General features: G+C 39.9%; 1 protein-coding gene across 2 annotated transcripts in view; it reads right to left on the bottom strand.

Annotated features, from left to right (window-relative positions):
- Positions 1–22171, bottom strand: part of LOC137130119 (mannosyl-oligosaccharide 1,2-alpha-mannosidase IA) — a 166765-nt gene that overhangs the window by 2322 nt on the left and 142272 nt on the right. Inside the window, exons 5-11 of one of the 2 annotated variants that reach the window (XM_067509854.1) lie at positions 17420–17513; positions 11807–11934; positions 11477–11570; positions 9848–9963; positions 7326–7545; positions 3022–3194; positions 358–473 (exon numbers count right to left, since the gene is read on the bottom strand). In XM_067509854.1, coding sequence (XP_067365955.1) covers positions 358–473; positions 3022–3194; positions 7326–7545; positions 9848–9963; positions 11477–11570; positions 11807–11934; positions 17420–17513 — 941 coding nt within the window. Of the gene's footprint in view, positions 1–357; positions 474–3021; positions 3195–7325; positions 7546–9847; positions 9964–11476; positions 11571–11806; positions 11935–17418; positions 17514–22171 lie in introns of both variants that reach the window. The other variant, XM_067509855.1, reaches the window with a different exon arrangement.

Genomic DNA, 22171 nt, shown 5'->3' with positions numbered 1-22171 from the left:
ACCTGATGCCCCCATTTTGAGCAAAACCCCCAACACCTCTGCCATCTACTAGCTGTGATTTGATTTTGCGCCCTCAATGGTTTGCGTTGCTTAATGACCCAAGAATGATAGGAGGTAAAATTGAGGCATTTAACTGCACACTATCTAGTCAGTGTACGAGTGAAAAGGAGAGAATCACCTCAAATGACTCCTGCATAGAGGAGAGATGGTGTGTGTGTCTCTCTCAGCATGCTTCATGGACAGATAATGGGAAAACTGAATCCCCAGCATCCAGCAGTGGACTCTGTATATATGAGGCTTTATGTATGCACGTTGTAAAACTCCATTTGCCTCAAACGGACACAAACTAGTACTTACTTGAGTGTCTCTGAGAGGAAGAAGCTCTGCTGCATGTTATCGTGGCTGACTGTCGTGGTGTAAACGTCTCGGATCCCAGAGAAACCAGACTCCACTCTGCAGTGCTCCTCCAGGGCCTGACGGGAGACACGGGGGAGGGAAAGCTTTACCATTGTAAAAACATTTTTTTTTCTGGACAAAGAAAAGACCACTTTTTGTAGTTGGCAGCTTGAGTCTATAAACTGAATGAAAACACTTGACACATTTATATTTAATCAGCCCTCACAGAGCAGTTTTTACTTCTGCACTGTGACAGAACCACATAATGCAACCTGCACACAATGAATCACAGGGACCATTCCTCTTATATAATATGGAGCAAAAACAGAACGTTCTTCACTTAAACTATGTGGTTCTTTCAGAGAAGAAAGAACTGATGGAACATGTCAAGCCCTTCAGCCATCTATACAATTGAAGTCCAATTCAAAATCTGACAAGGCCTAATGGAGAGTGGCTGAGCTAGCCAAGCGGATTAGCGCATTATTACCCCTGCTACAAAAGGCTGGCGTATACGTGCTAATTAACAAAGACCCTGACGTGTTAATGCTTGATGTTCATGAAGAGAAGCGTAGTGCACCGCTTTCAACCTTTGTGCCTGATAATTAAAGGCCCGTCAAACTCGTCAGCCTGATCTCTCCACTTCTGTGTGCTCTAAATTAATGCGAAATCTGTCATTCCAGCCCTGTACAGTTTACTGCAGCTAATGTCCCGTCCATCGCGCCATTAATAGTGCTGCTCCCTGCTCAACCTTCACCTCCTGCTAGTGGGATTGCCTGATCTACAGGCTAATGTATAGTGCCACAAAATATCAAGGAAGCTGGTCAGGGTAATTGAAGGTGTTAAAGGGACTCGACATAATAGGTGAGTACAATTTATAAAATCAGTCTAACCCTCTTAAGAGAAAAGTATGGGTTACATAATTATACAGGAGAGAATCTCCTACTTAAATGTAACATGAAATTATTTTTATACTGTACTGGCCTGACTGAATTTTTTGTTCTAATATTACATTTGCAGAAGGTGGAGATTTCATTATAGTTAATACTTGACATTTACATAAACAGAATAGCAGGTGTTCTCTTTAAATGGAGCAAGCACTGGTCCGATATATTATATTACAAAACTTCACTCAAGTCTGTGTTTTTAAAAAATATTCCAGTTTAACCGTAAAACAGTTTTTGATGTATTTAATGCGATGGACCGAAAAAAATCCTGATGAATGAAAACAAGGGGAAACAGACTGACTCATCCGTCAAGCTGCCAGAATTACCGAGTCACAGAATATCATTCTGATAAAGGAGCTCAAAACGATTGCAAATGGAAATTACTGACTGTTTTCAACAACATATGACTTATAAATATAATGAATAATTGGTCTCAAGTTTGACACTCCCTGCTGAAAGTGTAGAGAAGAGAAGATTGATACCAGTCTTATGTCTGTTACAGATTAAACTCCCACCAGCAGGCACTTGGCATAAAGATTGAAAATAGGATGAAAAGAAATTAGCAATTCTAAAAAATTCAATCACAGTTTGGGTTATTGTGCTGGAATGTTTCTCAGCCGGGGCCAGTAACTTCCTGGATATTCTGCTGGTTGTCGGCAACTGACCTAGTTACTATTTTTATATACGTGTACGATCTGACAAACTTCTTGATAGATATTAAAGTTAGTATGTTTCTCTAGTCTACACACCTGGCGTCTATTACGTGTCTAAATATCCTGGAAGCAGACCTCTTGTTTCTACCTTTGCTTCCTGTAAAAGAGACCATATTGTGTGAAATGAATAGTTTTAGCTCCTGTTTCTGTAAAGACCCCCTCACCCTGAGTCCACTTTGTTCTGATTGGTCAGCTCGTGGAACCCTGGCGGATCCAGAGAAGGTCTCGTGACTGAGTCAATAGAGCAGATGCAGACACATTTGGTTTTGGTTTGATTTAGTGAACATATGTTAACATTTTAGAACTTTGGCATTATACATTATAGATAACACCAGTGAAGATTTAATTTAAATTTTCCTTATCGGATTTGAGGGTCAAAGGGCAAAAGATATTTTTGTGCTAATCAGATTGTTGAGACCCCTCGTACAAATTTGTGACATCGGGCTACAGTGGAAAATTACAACCAACTCAACTTGTTTAGAGGCAAGTCTAAATCGTCTGCCACATAACCTGTAAAATGAAAAACTGCTTTTACACTTCTTTTAAACAAATTAGACAGTGCCAGGGTGGCTGGTTGCCGCTTTCCAGTCTTTATTCTAAGCCAAGATAACCAGCTATAGCTTCATATTTAATAGACATGGGAGTGGTATCAAATTTGCTCATCTTACACACACACAGCCAGAATGCGAATAAGGATATTTTCCAAAATGTAAAATGATTTCTTTAACACTACACTTCTACAAGCTACACAAAGAGAGGATCTACATCCTGACTTGATGAATGTTTCAGTTTTACAGGCAAAAAAAAGCTTAAGAGATAAAGGGCTTATCTAATAGTGCAGTAATAGACTAATCATGTCCTTTGGAAACTTTCCTAAAAGGACTAGACTAAAAATATTCTTCCAAAAACATGATACAGCTGCTGCTTCTTCTCAGATCAGGCCAATAGGGAAAGTGTTTGTGTCTCACCTCTACTGCCTCCCAACCCCACTCTCTGTACTTGGGGTCATGGGTCAGTCTCCACATGTACATGTAGCTCTCGATGACTTCTGGCCGGAGGATGTAGTATCTGTCACTCAGTCTGGTTGCTGTGGCTTCGGCTCCACCATCAAATCTGAATGCCTCAGGTCCCAGTTTGGTTGCTGGCAGAGAAACCAGGACAAACAAGTGTTCAGTTGGCTCTCATAAATGTGTTTAACATATCTGCAGACAATTTGAAAATCTAAAAACCTTCAAAGCTTACAGAGTGTCTTTTCTTTTACGGGTTAAAGATTTTCCCATTACCAGTTTTTAAAAAAAAAAAGTCTTGAGGCAGAAAAACAATTAAGACATGCCAGCTGTCCAGATAGTTTGTGGGCTTCTTATGTTCCTTATTTGTCTCATTACTTCCATTTGATTTTAACCAAAAATCCTGACTGCATAGCAAAGAGCTTCTATTCTTGTTACAGCACAAAGAAATCTATTCTCATGAAGGTCAGGACAGGAGCATCAGCATGGCAACATCTTAAATCTGGAACACTTTGTTGTATGATATCCAAGAGCATTGTCTTCTGTACAATATGCAAAAAACAAACTTCTTTTTCTCATCTGTGATTTTAGGAAACGACTGTGTGGTCACTTGGAAAATTGAATCGTGGCTGCAGGAACCATGTAGATGTCAATCACGGAGCCTTTGTAAGTAGCTGCATCATCTTGAAATCATGAGGCAGCAGCCAGCTGGCTCATTATAGGGTGTGAGTGTGTGTGTGTGTGTGTGCGCAAGACAAAGATGCATGGAAGCAATACACCATTTACTGTCCTGAAGATTATCCTAGAGATGAACCATTAGAGTTTTGCCGTGGTCAGATGCATCCTGTTTACCCTAATCCTCCGTCAAATGTCTACAACCTGAACGAATATTGAATTCTTTTAAATGAGATTTTTTTTTCACTCTAAACACTTTCTCGTGATTATAGATTTTGACTTTGAATTGATTTAGACATTTAAAGCAAAAACATAAGTCAATCTGTCAATTCTCTGCAGCTGAAACAACTCACATTTAAAGGTTTGTCTAACTGACTCCTCAAGAGTACTCTCAGTTCTCCGTTTTGAACTAGTTAGATCTCTAAATCTCTGGACTCTTAATAATTGCGATCGGAATGCTAATTCGAGGAGTTATTAGTAACTCAGACACAGAAAACAAAATAGATTTTTCCACAAATTCATCTGTTGACTAACATGTCTGTCTCAAACACAATTAAGAACTTACTCTCAGAATTGGGTTTCCCTGCTTTGGGACTAGTAAGCTTTTCCCCCAAATTCATTTTAATCTCAGCTATGTTATCTCCTTACCGCCTTGTGCTTCCTAACAGAAATTATTATCTCAGGTTCATCAAGCTTAAACAGTTGCAAAAAAAGTATGTAAACAAATATATAATAAGGTGTTGGAAATTCTTACACAACAATTTAATTGGCTCCAAGGTCAAAATGACTGTGTACAATAAATTGTCATCTAAAGGTCACAATTCAAATAATGGCCAGTTGGTCTGATTCTATCTGTGCAGTAATTCATATATTCACTACTCTGATGCTGAGTTTCAAAAATACTGTCTTCAAATGTAGTTTCCCCTAATGATTCTTTCCCAACATTTAAAGTACACTCTTAAATGAAAAAGGCTTTAGATGTGAGAATTCTGGGAGAAGTGTCAGTCATTTTCTAAATTAATGCTGTAATTAGCAAAGCTAAAAATGGAGTAAGTCAACTAGAGCAAAGCAACCCAAACAAGTTCTTCCCACCATTGAGGTAAATAAAGGCCCTGCCTACTATTTAAGCATTTACAGAATTTGACCAACTCACTCACAGTAACCAGTTGAAATCAACCAGAAAAGTTAAATACAAATTGTTTGAATTAATCTTAATTAGACACCTGCAGCAGGTCCTTAAGATGCTCTGGCTGAGGTCTTACCTCTATTCATGTCTACAAAAAAAGCGCTATGACATAGTTGCTACTTGGAGACTCAACCCCATTTGCTTCTCACGGGGTTCAAGAATGACGTGGTCCATGTTTGTCTGCGTTGAGTGCAAGGTGGCAATGACACGAGATGTTAAACATGTAGTGCTAACAAAACTGCCAATATTTGTTTTCCTGTTTCACCTCTGTGAATTTCCTGGTGGTAATGAATGATTACATGCAGTATGGAAGACACAAGTTACAATTTAGAACAAGCGACAGCATGGACAGCAGCTCATGTGTTAATAATTCATACAGCTAAGCATTAAAAGTCTTCTCTCTGTAAGCAGTAAACCTTTTTCCTTCCTGCAGCTTTGCATGAGATTTCTGTTCAGCTGCATTAGGCTGTTGTGAAGCTAGCAGAGGCCCAGTGCCGCAGCAGGAGAGTCTTTATGGTCTCAGTATTTAAGACACAGCTAAACAGCAGCCACTTGATGCACATGCAAGAGCAAATCTCACTTCAGTCTTCAGCTGTCAGCTAATCCAAGACCTGCTGAACATTAAGAGAAAACTCGAGAATCCTTTGGACCCGATCAAGAATGCGTTCCACGCATATTAAGGAACCTTAATTGTGCTTTTGGACTGTGGATTTCATCAGTGTGTTTACTCTGCTATGCCCCTCCTTTTTTCTGAATTACAACAAACTGTGGGCATCCCTACCGAAAAAAAATGCCACTTCCCTGTCTGCTACAGCTCTGAGACGAAAGAAAATAATTGAGAAGTTTAATTCTTTACTACTCCTTATTAGACATGTCGTCTCTCTGGTGGGGTGAAGCCACCAAGAACGGTTCTAAGCCAGGGCAAAATGAAATCGCCTGAGCCCTTTTTAATTTAGAGTATTCCTTTCCTAGACTCTTAATTTTTTTTCTCCTGAATGCCACAATAACCTCCTTAACAAGATACATACAGTGAACCACGACTATGATAACCCACAGCATTTCATTGCAGTGGGCTATATTGGAAGAAAGAATAATTTGTCTCCAAAAGGACTAAGAAATAAAGCACCGTCAGTTAGTCCACCACCTCCTGTAGATGGAAATATTTCAACATGTACTGGGTGGATGGCAAAAAAAAAAATCAAATAAAGACACTCATATTTCCCTGTTTATGGAGTAAATTCTATTGACATTTAAGTGAAAAATCTAATTTGTCATAAAATATTTTACTGTGAGCTTATCATCTTAAAGCACTGATTCACGATGGTCTTTTTGAGGAGCTGTACAAGCCTCACCATACAATTGATTCTAACCCACATTTATAGTTGATGTCTTTTTTCCCCTGTTTTATCCACATGCCTACACTGATTTTCTATTTACTCTGAGTGCTTTCCAAATCCAGATGACCCATACTCAGTATTGTGCCTGAATGCCTCCTGTATAGCCACAGCCTGAGCACAGCTAATGTAAAACTCATGCTATGCCTTTTAGGTGGATATGGGGTTACACCGTCACACAGCCAGTACTCTCCTATTTTAGGCTAGCTGTTATGTGCATTTTTTGGGGGATGTTATCGATGTGTTTCAGTCTCATAAGAAGTCTTATGTGATGTATCGGCGTCATTTAAATTAGGAGTTTAGATCCACTTTGGATTTTACAAGTATAATAGCAACATGTATGGCCACATTTCTCCCCATCATCCTGATTTGTGTGAGAAAACAACGAACATTAATGCTGTAAGAGTTGCACAGCTCCCTTTTTCATTGCCGAGGGCAATGGAGTTGGCCTTACAGTGTAGTGGGAAAATAAGAGTTTTAACTGAAAGCTTCAAACACAAAAGACGAGAGAGAAGGTAGATAATGGACTCAAAGCTGCTGTGAGACTTGCCTGCGACGCGTGGATGGCCACGGAGTCCTATGTGATAATTATGGTTTATTTTATTGACGACAATTCAGACATGTGACCTTCCTTTGCTGTACATATTTTAGTCAGTCTTTTTCAAGTTTATGGCAGCTCGACAGTATTGTATCTACTATTAAAAATCGGTGTATCGTTAATTAATGACGTACATCCTATGACTGACATTTTTTTTTTAAATCTACAGATATCGTGATTATATTGTGGATGTCACATGTTGTGATATTTTGATATTGTGGACAAAATACCCCCCCCGTTACTGTCCCTCCAGAAATTCCAACCACTCCCCTGTGAATTTTGTGTGAACTTGTAAGTGTTGCTGTCCTGATTGACTGAGCTTTTTAAACTGAACTATCGTGCAGCCTTTTGTAGCAGAGCCCTCTGCAAACTCTAAATACACCTCTTCACCATCTGTCACCATTCCACTCACCTGAACGCACGTAGCTCTCATGGCATGTGTGTGTGATCTCAGCAGCCAGGTCCAGGTAGTGTTGCCTTTTGTCCGGAGCTCCGTCATCAGCCCCAATGCCGATCATGCCCCCTGAGAAACAGGCCAGGTGGCCCATCTTGTGATCCAGAATCCCTCCTCTCCACTCAGCCATGTAGGTGAGACCCCCAGGTGACTTCTGTACCAGGTTCGCTTCAATCGCCTGCAGCAACCCACACATTTGGGAGTACTGTATTAATCATTGATACTGCATAAACACAACTAAAGCAAACCATGATCACTTGTCTTTTATCATTGGTTTTGTTAGTCTTCCACGTAAGCTCCTAAATTGCCAGTAGAGGTGTCAATACACCGTGTGCTCTACAGCAGCCAGACAGATCGGAAATTCAGCATCAACACCTCACAAAGTGCTGATACTTAAAAGTGTAAACTCCGTGTTCAATCCCAGATCTAATCTTTTTTTCTATTTTAAAAACAACAAATCGAATGTATGAGCTAGGAAAGCAGATCAAAGGCAATTAATACATCCTCTTTCACATTTATACTGTATATGCAATGATTCCTTCACTGTGTTTAACATGGGTCAATGAAGACGCAACACAAGACAAAACTAAAAAATATTATATGATAAAACATTTTTCTTGAGGGTTGAGACTGATTATTTTCCTGCTAATTAGCTGTTGTTAGCAGTAATCATGGCATAGCATAATTGGAAAATGCTGTGTTTTAATTAGTGATCTGCTTTTATTTGAATGCCAGAGATAATGACTTGTGCTGTGCCTTCACCTTAGACCTCTGCATAAACATACAGTATATAACTTAATCTGATAGCGTGGGGGTCCATGGCCATTTAAATACCAAGTCGCAGAGGAGAAGAAGAGTCTGTAATTAGTAGTTCTGCCTCTGGCTTGACCCTCTGATGAGAACTAAGGAAATCTCAATGGCAATCTTAAGTTATTGTCTGTGATACTGTAATTGTAGCCGCGGGGAATGAGTTTTACTCTGACATCATTAACGTGGGAAGCAACTTCGAATATATTTTTAGGCATGTGTATGCACTACAGTGGGTTCATGTTCGCAGATATTTTTCCTGGGGTACAGTACAGTAACACTGAATACACGCACAAGTCAGTTGCCATTTAATCACAGCTGTAATTTCATTACATGGTACCAGAAACTTTCCTTTGTGGTATTATCTTCTTTCCTGAACCCTGTGACCACTGAAAACATCTCCGAACTTAATTGGTGGTATCATGCTTAATAAATGCAGCGCCACTGAATTTCAGAAGCAGTGAGAAACTTCTATACATCTATGCATGAGGCACTGGCTCTGCAATTTAACATGCCGGATTCATGTCTCCTGGTTCCAAATTTGATGAACTCATGAGATCTCTGTAAAACCTCCAAAATGGCACAAGTCTGAACTGAATAGCATAAACGCCACAGTAAGACCATAATATCTCTGTTTCAACTCTTGGCAAAAAGTGAAAACATTGTAAAGTCTCACCCCTTCATATTTTCACATTTTCATTGCACAAGGACTCGGCTGCCTGTGAGTGCTTTGGGACGTGGGAGGGCCCTACAGCAACATTGTTCTTCCTCTTGAAGAGATAGAACAATACATGCTTTCATGTCAGAGTCTCCAATAACACCTGAAAGTCGCCAGTCGTTTTCTCTGGAGGGGTCTGAATACTCATTAGATATAGTGTCAAAGTCGCTAAGTTGGCAACATGGATCACCACTAGCTCATCAAGCTTGTTTGTGACTAATTGTCAAATTATCCTTTTGTGTAAGAAGGTGGCGGGACACTGAATTTGATTGGACATACATGTAAGTTGGTTTGTCGAGTGACACCTCAAAATTGACGAATCACGTTGTCAAATATATGTGGGATTCATTGACTCTTTGGTGAGCTACGCAAGCAACGTGGTGGAGACCCTGGATCTAGTCCCTCTGTGCTTGTGTGCGGGCAGCACATTTACTCTATAATGATAATAATAATTAATGAGCAGTGGGGCTCTTCCCTCAGTCACAGTCACAGATTTTGGATGAAGTCTTTCATCTTTTCTGGCTATGAGGGCAGAAATCACTTGTTTCCTCTGATTTGAAATCAGCTTCTAACTCATGCTCCCACTCGTGCACCAGGTGTCTCTACATCAGTATGTTGTAATGTGTGAATAATACTGAGGGGTATATTTATGTAACCAATACATACAACTGGTGTAAAGCCACTTTTTCATATGATAAATAAAGCCAACAACGTTTCCTGATCCATGGTGGAAAAGGGCTTCAGATAGCGTGTGCTTCCCCCACGCCTCAACAACTATATCCCCTAGAAATCTAAGCTACGTGTGCTATATGTGACTCTGTTTTATTTGTCTTGGGTGTGAAGCACTTAGTTCAATCAAAGCCTTAAGCAAATGAATTAGTAGTATTCATCTAATGCAGTGATGTGTCAGTGGACCCATCGCTCTTTATGAAATGTAAAATGAAAATTTCCAAACCTCCAGTGCGTTGTAGTACATCTTCTTTGCATCATCGTCCGTCTTGTCTGACATCAGATAAGATTTGATCAGGTACTCGTAGAAACTGTCACCGAGGCCACCGATGGAAACGTGATCTAAAGAGGAGAACAGAAAGGAAAACGGGTTTATGTAAAATGTTTCACACAAATGCACAGGTCCTTATTCGTGGTCCTTATCGACAGTATCTTCTCCTGTCGAGTGTAGTGTACGGTCAAAAAATGTTTCTGTACGTATATATAAACACACTATAATAATTATGGGATTTCTGCATTTTTCTTAAACTAGAATATTGCCACAATTTTTAAGAATCTCATTGTCTCACAACGAGGAAGTGATTATCATAGCAAATCCATCTATTTCATCCTGGATAATCTACATTTAAACAATTATATCATGTTTCTGTTACTGTGAGGAAGCAGTGAACATGTACTGAACAACATTACATATAATAATTGAGTAATACATTTTAATTGTAGGCCATATGGCCTCTTCTGGTTTTTCAGAATACTTTAAGCACCATAATAATGAAGGAAGTATTCAGGTGCATTTTACTGTGGTACTAAAAGATTCTGATTCTGATTCTATTCACACCACCAAATCTGACACGTTTGTCCTGCTTAACATATGTGAATTCATCTGACTGTGTGCTCTGAACCCAAATAGTCTCTGGTCACTTATTATAGGAAAGAGTTGTGTGAAAGTTAAAATTATGTAACATACTTTTTACGGTCTTTGAGTGCTAATTGAAACTAGTGGCTGTTTATTTTCGCCCTGCCTGCTTCAAGTCCACATTCAGATTCATAAAGATGAATATGATACTGTGGTGGAGGCGTGCAAGAGTCTTCATCTATCCACTCTTGCTCACTGCCGGCACACACACCTTTACTGACTCCCCCGCGAGGTTATCAGTGCTGCTGTCTTTGTCCTTGACACAGACAGATGAGCGAGATGTGAAGCCAATGCTCCTTCTGTCTTTGTAGCAATAATATATACAATTTTACTTCTTTACATGCTCTCCCACAACAATTAGCCTCTGTAATCATCCAGATTACAAGCTTTTCAGTCCTAGTGTCGTCTTATTCCCTGCTTTTTTCCCAACCTCCTTTCAGGTAAATCGGAAAGATCCAATTTCCTGAAGTAATTGAATTCATTATCATTTTAATAACCCAGAGCTATGGGAGTCATATAGACACTGCTATGAGCCTGATATTAAAAATGAAAGGAAATAGACGGATGGGCAGATGATGCACACAAGTAGCTAAATGAGCTCTAACACGTGAGGTGACTCAAGGTCTCTTAAGTGTGAAAGATGAGCAATAGGGTGAAAAATGGGTAAAATGTGTAATGACACTGAGTGAACTGAAACTGTGGTAATCTGGACCCTCGGTGAGGAAAACACAATAATACTTAAATGTAGTAGGTGACAGAAATGACACTCCCAGGGCAACTTAGATGGGTTAAGGTCAAATGAAGACTTACATCCAGCCACCGGCCTGGTCCGACCTTACATACTGTATCTGACTATTCAGTACCTTTCACACCGGAGCCCACATTCAACCAATAATTGCACTGACGTTGAAAGAGAAGAAATGTTTAGTATTTACTTACGTTGGACCCAGTTGCCACTAACTGGACTGAGAAAGTTTGGGTACAGCCCGTGGGGTTTTTCTATCTTATTCAGAAGTTTCCTAATGTTCATCACCTGCAGAGACACCAGAGAATAAGGGAATATCATCAGGATCCTGCAGCGTCATAGTTTCACACATTCAGCTTACTGTACAGTATTACTGCCTCAAGGCTGAAAAGCACCTTGCAGAGAAATTGTACTAATAAGAAATCAGGCTTGTAGTGAATCAATCCCATACATGTTAAACATTTATTGTAAAAGAAAATTACACACAGTGAAACAAAATGTAAAATGAGATTCCTGTATCAAACCTTCTCCGTGTAGATGGGATTGCTGGAGAGCTCAGTGAGATGGACAAATTCGAGATGCAGGGTGCCAAACTCTGCCAAGATGCTGCTCCCGGCTGAGGCCCAGCCCCAGCTCCAACTGGTGCCACTGCAACAGAGACAATATCCAAAGCAGGCAGAATAAATGTCATAGCTGTCACATGCAGGCGAGTACAAACATTTACTGCAATGCATGCTGCGTATTATGGCCGAGCATCACGCTGTAGTGTATCTGTACTTGTAAATATGTCAAAAGCATTGAAGAAATAAGCAGAAGGACATAAAATTGAAACAAATTCTTATACTGTGTGTGATACTAGGCAACAACTATGTAATATGTACTGACATTCCTAAAAATAAAAGCACCAGTGTACAAATACAGTCTGTAGATGTGAATTTATTTTTGTAGAGCACAATATTTTGAAGTTTAGAGTTAAGTTTGTAAGCAGCTTCAGCTTCTTGGTATGATCACATTTTTTTCAGCTGTAGTAGTAAACTTGTAAACTCCAGCCAAATAGTACATTCAGTTCTTCCACGGTGAAGTTATTACACTGTACATCACATTGAGAACGTGAGGCAGCTGAGAAAGGTTGAAGAAAGCAGCCGACTCGAGTGCCTGCTGGACCTCTTGGCCTTCTGTACTCAGACTTTGCCTAATGCAACATAACTGACACACTTGGGGCTTAGGTTTGATTTCCTCTTTACATTGAAATCAGTAACCATCTACTGTTTCTACTGTACATATACATTTAAATCAACCAACTTAAATAAGATAAGCTCTACTTTTGCATTTGGCTATTAAATATAGTTACACAGCTTAATCTCATCATATCGGGACTGTGTACCTGAAACACTATGAGCACAGTCGGACCAAAATTCTGTTGTGACCAAAAGGTGGATGTGAGGGGACAGGAGGACTGTAAACCTAAAAGGAGCTGACAAGACTAGAAGGCTTACCATAGTCCACAAAGATGTAAAATATTGTCTTTTTAAAAAAATAATTTTATCCCAACTCCTCTCTCAAGCCAGCTGGACACTGGAGAAACTATGTAGATCAAACTTGGATAAGTTAAAACTATGGAGCAAAGTGAGTGGGGGCAGTTCAAACCAGAGGTAAACATTGCACTTCCTATTTCCAGGAAGGAGGACGCTGTGTCAAGTTTGATCCAAACAATCTGGCCAACTAAATGATTAACGCATTTTCAGCCACATCACATGCTTCATGAGTTATGTTAACGTGTCTCTCTGCCATGACAACTGGCCAATTGTGTCAAGCTGTGCCCAACCATGTCCCCTAAAAATAAGAGGGGAGTTTAGGAGACACAGTTGGCAACTAAAGCAACAAACTTTTTTGGAGATAACATTTTGCTGTTTGTATTCTATTTAGATGTGTTGTATTTCTGAATGACTAAGGTTCTGCATTAGCCAAAGCAAAACAAAGTGAAGGTGTAGCTGTACAGGGGACTGTGGATTAACTTTTAGTTTAGTTTTGCTCTCACTTAACCAAAAGCTGTGAGAGTGAAGCATATTAACAATTTAAAAAAAACAACACTGTTTACTACTGCATGGAACTAATATTGCATAACGTGCCTTGTAGCTCTGTCTGTGTCATGTTTTGACTTGCTGGAGCCTGGAGTTTGTGCTGTGAACAGCAGCTGCTGAAAACAAACATGAGGTGTGGGAGGGAGGTTTCTACTGTCAGTTTATTGTAGTTGCACACAATGCTCGTTGAACAAAGATGAAATAAATGTGAACTTTTGCAGATATAGTCACACTCTCTTTTGCACAGTTGCAAGTTTGCAAAACAACACACCACTGTTGTTAATTTAATCCCAATGAACAAGCGGTGCAATGAGGAAATGCAGGGGAGTAAAAGCGGGACAACTGGCTAACAGAGGTTGGGGGTTTTCATTCAAGTCCTCTGTGAGTCCATCTAACGGCCACGTACCGTACGCTGCTCCCTGCCCAGCACCTTTGTAGAGAGGTTTGTTTTGAGGAATTTGCGGAATTGTTTTGGGGAACAAACCACAACCTGACACACAGCAGAGAACGTGATGCACATGTAATATCACAACTTAATTATTTGGCCTATTATTACTAAATAGGTCAGGCACTGACAGGACTGGCTGGGACTTTTAAAGTCATTAAACCTGTGTTCACATCCATCTCACTTGGAAAAGGCACCTGGACAATAGCAGGGGACTTCCCCACGTCTTCCTTGTCTGGTTAGTTGACAGCAATAATAAACCTATTAAGACGAGTGTGAAAATATTAATACCTTATTAGATGATAGACTGGAGGAGGAGCTGCATGTCTATGCGCAGTGGAACGTGACTCATTCAGACTCTTACAGGCTGCGTTTTGCTTACATTTCATTACATTACAGACCTAGTTTTATTTTAAAACGAGGAGGCATCACTTCATGGTCATTATGGCTTTCAGACTGCCACTCTGCTGCTGTCTGCAGCCCCTTACTCTCTTCCAAAAAGCCAATTTAACAATTCTACACACAGTAGGTAGGTTGGTAGGTGGTTGGGGTAGTGTAGCCAGCAGGCTGCTAATTCATATGAACAAAGCTGCAGACTCTCTCACCTGGTCTCTCACCTGGCAGAGTGGAGAAATTGCATCATGGGATCACGCATACAATTTAAAACTAACGTTCATCAATAAGCTATTTGATTCAGTGCTGTGATTTGGGGATGATGAAACAATTTTGCGTTGCCTGGTGGCTGCAAGGAGAACTACCGTGAAAAAGTATGACATTATTAATGTCTACATCTGTAAATCATGGCACAGGTCCATGTGATAGGACCAAGGCAATCACGGCAAACTGAACAATCGATGACCAAATTCTGGTAACAACCAAATTTCCAGGATTTGTGGATTAACTTAATGCTATATACATATTTGCTATGTTCCTAGCAGTTAAACATCCCTTCCACAAAATAGGACGTTTATTTATAAAGGGTCATTTTGGTTCATTAACCTCATCTTGTAACTCACCAACACAACTTTAAAAAGCCACCTAGAAACAATAAACAACAAAGTCAGAAATGAAGAACACCCATCACGTCACTGTGGGTAATATCACTCTGTGTAAATCTAATTCTGAATAAGTCTCAGAGACAGCACACTGAGGCTCGGCTATGATTAGTTGAAGCAAAATGTACTACCAGAATGACTTTACATATCCTGTAATAGATGCCGGGGAGAAGCAGGCATCCGTAATGAATTGAATTTGTAAAAAGCGAAGAAGAGATGGTTTGTATGTGTGGGTGGGGGAGTGGAGGGGAATCAAACAGTTTGCCACTCTGATGAATGCACCCATTAAAAGTTTTGGGGCTACATCATTAGTGGCTCTGGCTGGAGTCGCATCTGATTCCTCCTTTAAGGATCAGTCTGAAAATCAAAGCAGAGGTGTGGGGTGGTGTGTTTAGACAATGGGAGGGGAGGGGAGGTCCGTCTCCACATCACTGCTGCCTGGTAAGCAACAACACTGAGACCGATCCATTAATCTTCTCCCCCCGCACCCCCACCCCCCATTTTAACAAACACAGCCTCATGCTCTTCCACAGCTGTTAGAAATATAAATAGAAGTAGAGAATTAAAGGAGAATAAAAAAAGCGAACTCAATAACAAAAAAGAAATTAATTAAAAAACCTCAATAACACACGAAAAGCAAAATGTGTTTGCAATATTGGGCTCATTTGCATTTTAACAAATGAGCTAAAATAATTTCAGTCATTGATATAGGCTTGGAACACACATAATAACTGTCTAACCTCTGTTGGTAACGTGAATGATCACAAAATCTTTGTATTTTATTTTATTGTTCTGTTTTCAAGTCCAATCTCTTCGCTTTTTAAATCTGATATACTTGATGTTATCCAGTGAAATATGCAACTTTTATTTTATTTGTGTAGGCATGCATACAATAGGAAATATTTGTTTTTATTATGGCAGTACAATCAGTGTATTTGCTGCTGCACATTGAAAGGTCGGTTTTATAAAGAGCTGGTCGAGTGCAGAGGAAATTAGGAGGATGAATATGAAAGTGTTATTTGCTTCAAGAAGCCACTTATCTCGAGTGAAAAGGGGAAAAGACCGTGTGCAACTAAATGTTATTTTCATTAACAATTAATGAGCATATATTTTTGCAAATTAATCTTTTTATGTTTAAAATGTCAAAAAAGCAAAGCCATCTTAGAAGCCTGAAGCCCAAGGAAGCATTGCACCTTCCAATTGTTTGTTCTTTCTAACCAACAAAAAAAAGCCTCAAGCCGTCAAATGTGCAGCTTCTTTTACAGAAGAAACTAAATAATGAGCCTCATGAAAGACTCTTTGCCAAACTTTTCCTACTCTCTTACTGTGGACTTTCCCTTTAAGTTGGTTGTAGAGATTTACATGGGTGTTCTGATAGTTTTGTGCAGGTGTCAGCATTTATCAAATCTGTTTTTGTATTATATTTAAACCTGTTTGATGCAATGTATTAATGTAACATATGAATTGGCTCAGAGATATATTCGCAGGTTATATTGTATAACACAATAAGATATAACTCACTGAACGCACAGCCAGGGACTTTTAACACTTGCCACAGGCTGTGCAGGTAAACTGAACTGCTCACTGTTTATGTTCTTCCCCTGAATATGTCGAGTTTGTGTGCGCGTAGTGTGGGCAGCCTTGTTTGTGTGAACTGCACATCAGTCCGTGACCACACTATGGGCACTGTGGTTCCTCCTGCCCATCTGTACCGTAGACCCATGTTGGTGATGTAGCAGGAATTAACTGTAAAATAAGGTAATTAAATCTGCCAGCAGCTGTCCAGCTTGGCTGGGGGGTTAATTGGTAGCAGGTGGATGATAGTGGTGCCAGGAAGAATCTTATAAGATTAGGAAATGAGAAGAAGGGGCGGGGGGCATGCTCAAGGACTGACCAGAATTTTCATATAAAAATATGACATTTCCGTTTGGCTAAATAAATTGCTTCCTTCAATTGAACATGGTTGTATAATACATTATATTTAGCCTCACAGGAATGTAATCAGAGTGTAAACCCCTTCTCTGTTCTTCATGCGTGCAAAGAAAACCTAAGGTAAAACCAGGCTGCAGTCTAGAGATCAACAACGAGGTGCAGCTGTCGGCGTTCATCACTTTGTACAGATGTTTTGTTTTTTTTTTGGGCTTCTCAACTGTTAAATCACTGACACTTTAAAACTGTTCAAAAAACATACATGGGCGCATTGATTTTTTTCTGCAACTAAAAATTTACAATCAAATTTGCCGCAGTTCTTTCCTCCCTCTCAAATGTGATGGTTTATTTTTATGTTCCAAGTTGTCCTGAGGCATCACAACACAAATACAGTGTTGTAACTGAGAATTAGACAAAAGTTTTTATACAATATTAGCATTTTTCCTGCTTGTTGACAACTTGCATGTCAAACTCCACTTATGTTTGGAAATTAACCTCTGGGTGCGGCTGCCAACATGAACAAACTTTTGTGCGCTGATTATTCCCAGGCAACCTGATAACTTGACAGCATCATTTATCAGGGGTGGAGGAGGACTTTTGGAGGTGAAGCAGGCTCTGAGACTCACCTCCCCAGGTTGATGACTCCTCGGGGGATCCCTGTCGGGGTGTTGAAGGCAGGCAGCAGTTTCTCTCCCAGCTCCACTGCTTTATTCTTGAACAACTGGAAAGAAAACAAAGGAGAAGGCAACGTGACAAACCTGACAAATTATACAGATACAACGTGTGTTGCTACAGTCTGGGATTTAGAAGTAGTGCACACATGTCCCTTTAAAGCTAATTATGTGAAATATAAGGCCTGCTTGAACAGCACTCCAGCAGGATTAAAAGCAATCTCATCTATGTAATCTACAACAGTCCATTTAAAACCGCACTCTCCCCATCTCCATCAGCCAGACTCTCTCAGGCTGAGGCCAAGATAAAGTTAATGTATCATCTTATGAGCCGCATTATCAGTCACCAAATCTCCATTAGCCAGTGGGAACAGGAGTCCTGACAATGAGAGAGACGTGCTAGGAGACAAAAAGATTTGAGGTAGAAGGGCAGAGGCGAGAGGAAAGAGGGGCGATTCATATAGGAGACAGAAAAGCTCAGGGACGATGGAGAGTAGAGAAAGTGATTGAGGAGAGGCAGACCTGGTCTACAGAGAGAAAACAGAGTCCAAACCGAGACAAAGCACAGTCAGAAAGATGGGGTTGGTGAACACGGCAGCGGTGTCAAGAGCAGTGACTCAGCGGGAAAAAAATCCCGACAGCGGCAAGAAAATAGAGAAAATAAACCACTGTACAGAACATAGAAGCTCTAATCCTTTCTACCCCCATTCAGAGTTTCAATAAAGCTTATACAAATACAAAATTATATTAATGCATATTTGGTAGATAATCAAGCGCTGAGCTTTGGAACTCCATGAAGGATGCAAAGAGAAAAGATAATGTGCTGTTTTAAGTTGAGTGCTTGTTTACACTGCAGCACTTTTATAAATACGCCGAAATTAGCTTGTAGCGGTTTCTGTTTGCAAGGTACTTATTGATGTACAGACAACCATCAGAGTACATTAAAGCTTTAGGGACTCTAAAAATAAAATGATGACACTGGGGTCAATGCTAACGCCACCTTGATAATAAAAATATGCGATCCATGGCTGTGTGTTAAGATTTGACCGAATTAATTTTACTCAATGTTCCTGCAAATTGTAGCAGGTAGGCGTTTACGTGTCGGAGCTACTTAACCTCCAGTTGTTTTAAAAACACCTGCATGCACTTCTTTCAGCTCACAGAGTGCACGGCAACAGCTTCCTGGGCATCTACACTGCACACAAGGTTCTAAAAACCTCTGGAATACGTTCAGAGTAATGTCCCATTGGCTTCATTTTCTTTTTTAGGAAAATGATTAACTTACCATTTTGTACTTTTAAACACACCACGTATACCTGCATTAGCAGTTGTGAGTGACTATTGAAATTACAGCTGCACTATCCAAACAGCGTGAACATTTCCTTTTTGAACGTAGTCCAGTGTTTCATGCAGGCTCATTACTAACATATTCTTGCCGATATTGTCAGAAGATGTTCGCTGCTGTGCATGACGAGCGCTTCACACACCAAAAATAATGTTGAACAAGATTCTTAATTACGTTCAAACTGTTAAAATTTAGGTCTTATTCTTTTTAGGTTTGAATGAAGGTGTACCAAGGACCAAAAACTGTCATCCACTGTATCAGAAGCTAGCGACGAGCGCTCGCCCTTGTTTGCTCATTCTTTGATCATTTAAACTATATTTTTTGCTACAAAGAGGTTCAAAAATTTACTTTTTATCCATTCCACACAAAATGAATCTCCTAATTTTACTTTTAGTCACTGGAGCCTTTTTTGATCTCAGATATAAAGTTTATATTTTTGCATCGGCATAATAATCAGAAAATCAGTGATTTTTGCTGTTGTTCAGAGAAGCTAAGCTTTAATAAAATCACTTTGGCTTTGTGAAACTGTGAGAGATATTTCTGTCTCATACAGTATACTGTAATATAGGAGGTGAGACAGTAAATGCACATTTGAGAAGCTTCATTTGGTCTTTAGCTCAAAAGAGAAAAAGGTTTGTGAGAAAATTTCTAAAGAACACTTATATAAAACCGTATTTTTGCCTTGTGTATCCGTGTCAGGAGCTGGAGAAAGTCGATTAGGAGCGTCTTGTACTCAGGCTACGCCACTCTGTCAAAAAGTAGTTGGATGAGACCAGGCGGGTAACACACTCACTAGTTAACTCTGGCAGAACAATATAAAACAGTCTCTGCCTTGATTTTTGTGTTTTTGTGTGAGCTACGCTCCTTCTCATCCATCCCCCACCACCCCCCTCCAGCTCTCTCTAATGACCCTCTGCCTGGGCTCGTCTCTCCTCATCGGTCCCTTCTTCCACCACCGGAGCCTGCAGACACACACACATGCACAAACCTCCTCTCGTTTGTGTGCTGAACTTGTACCATTTTGAGTTTTGGACTTGACACAAACACTGTGCTCATCAGCACCTGTACACATGGGAGATGTGTCAGGTAACAGGCAGGAAGCAGGGGCAGCTGAGTGATATCGCAGTCATTTGAGGTTGTTTGCTTGTTTATAAATTACGTGATTAATTACAGCAGAAACCCTTTGGCTGCCATCTGCTCTGTGATTTACTGTACACAGCGCACAAGTTAGATTATGGGCCATGTTCATAAATCTGTCTCTCATGCATCCTCCAGAACGTGAGCTTTGTTATTGAACTGCTGCTTTAATTACACTTTGTGAATCTGCGACACTTGCTGATAGCGTCCAATAATGCAAAGCTATCAGTAAATTCCAACATTGGTTTTGTTCACGTCGTTTTATTGTCTGGCTCCTCTGGCGGCAAAACTCAGTGAAGAGAAACTCTGATCTGATTTGACAGTCGACGGGTCACTTTCTTTCCTTTCAGTTGGAAATCCCTATATCGGACACAAATGTAGTTTCTATCTGCTCCTAACTGTTGAAGACACACATCAGACATGCAATCATCTCTCCAATGACAAACATCATCAGAGCCCAGCAGAGAGATGCTTTGGGAAACTTTTTGTGGTCTCCCATTTCTGTTTACCACTAAAGCATCGCAGTCCAATGCTGTGGACTCTTCCGTATCAGCTGTATGGCAAGGTTTTTGAGTTTCCATACAACATACTATGAGCCTAAATATGAGAAACAAAAATCATATCAGTTGTGACTACAAGCCCCTTTGTATTTAAGGAAGAAGTAAATCTAAAAGAAATAAAACAGCTAGTCACTGGAAGTATAGTATATACTATGTTTATAATAAGATAGGGCCTTAAACTTTTATGAAATACTACAGTACAGTGAATATCACTGCTTTATTATTTCCAACACATCCACAGTGCATGTTTTTTGGATGCGGCAGAAGTATTTACAGAAGGAAACACATTTAAAACTACAGTAAACACATTGAAATCAGAGCTACAAGCCCATTAGCTTCTCAGTTTAAAGGCCGACTTCACCTATTTTCAACTTCCTATGGTTTTAAGTTTAGAGTGCAAATGTACTATAAACGTCTCTCTGACTTGCTTATATTAAAATATTTTTCTGGTTTTGGCTGAAAAACTCCAGATGACATCACTCTGAGGAGTTTTTCATCATTAGTTAGACGACATGACCTAATCTGAAATGAAGGTTCCTCCAAGTGCTGTCATCCGGAGGCATTTTTCAGCTAGATGTAGAGAGATATTTTGATAAAGGGAAGTTTAATGGCATTTATGTACATTTACTACCCAAACCAGAACCACAAGAGGCAAGTTCAAAATCGGTGAAGGTGTCCTTTAAGAATATTTAATGAAAGGCCTGTTGCATTACGGTTCGTTGTTTTTCCTAAGTGTATCAGATAAACTGACAAGTGGAATGAAAACTACCAAAGTTTGCTTGGACCTGGCCACAGATTTGCTCTAGTGAGTATTTAGGCAGCATGCTGCAGGGTGCAAAGTAAAGTGCAGTAGTCTTCCTAAGAAAAGGTGCTATCACTTGTTGCATTTGTGTGGTATCATTAGTCTGGTCAACAAATTAGGCCCATGGCAGGTACAGTAGTACACTTCACTGTTGCTTTTGATATTTTCATGGGATTTGTCAAGTGATTTTCATAAATCCTGGCTTGACAACTTTCCAAGCAAAGCAGCACATCTCACCTGTTTTTTTTATTTCTTCTTCATATTTCCGACACGTTCTCAAGTCTAAGTAGACAGGCGACAGGCACGGTGAAACCTCAATGTGGCAATAAAATCACAAACTAACAAATTGTGTAACTGTGTTTTAGCTGCATCAGCTGCACCGATGGCTCACTCATACCGTGACTGGTTCTGAGCAAAAAGGTGGGCTTTTAATACATGAACAAACGCTGGTCTCTGCCATCACTGCCTCTACACACATTACAAGGATTTAGGAATCAAATGAGATGGAAAGTCTGAACTGCTGAAAAATGGGAAATAGATGGTAAGCTGCAGTGTCATGCAAACATATCTGCAGTGTGGAGGTTTTTTCAAATTTCTTCTCAGATTCAGAGGACTGCTTGTGGTTTTCATCTAGTTCTGAGACCAAAGCGCATGCAGAGTTTATGCATAATGTCTTTATTTAAGTCCAGCACACAATGGTATTTTTATGCAACCAGTTGCTCTGTAAGAAGAGTCAATTTAAAGTCAATCAAGGTTTCTCTGCTCCAAATCTAAAAGCCCAGTGGGTGACATTTACAAAATCAACTGATGTTGCCGTGTGGCTGAGGAAGAAAGGCATTTTCCCTAGACCACAGATAAATAATT

This window comes from Channa argus, chromosome 7, assembly GCF_033026475.1.
Source record: "Channa argus isolate prfri chromosome 7, Channa argus male v1.0, whole genome shotgun sequence".
NCBI classification, from domain to species: Eukaryota; Metazoa; Chordata; class Actinopteri; order Anabantiformes; family Channidae; genus Channa; species Channa argus.
This window is presented reverse-complemented; position numbering and strand designations above follow the sequence as displayed.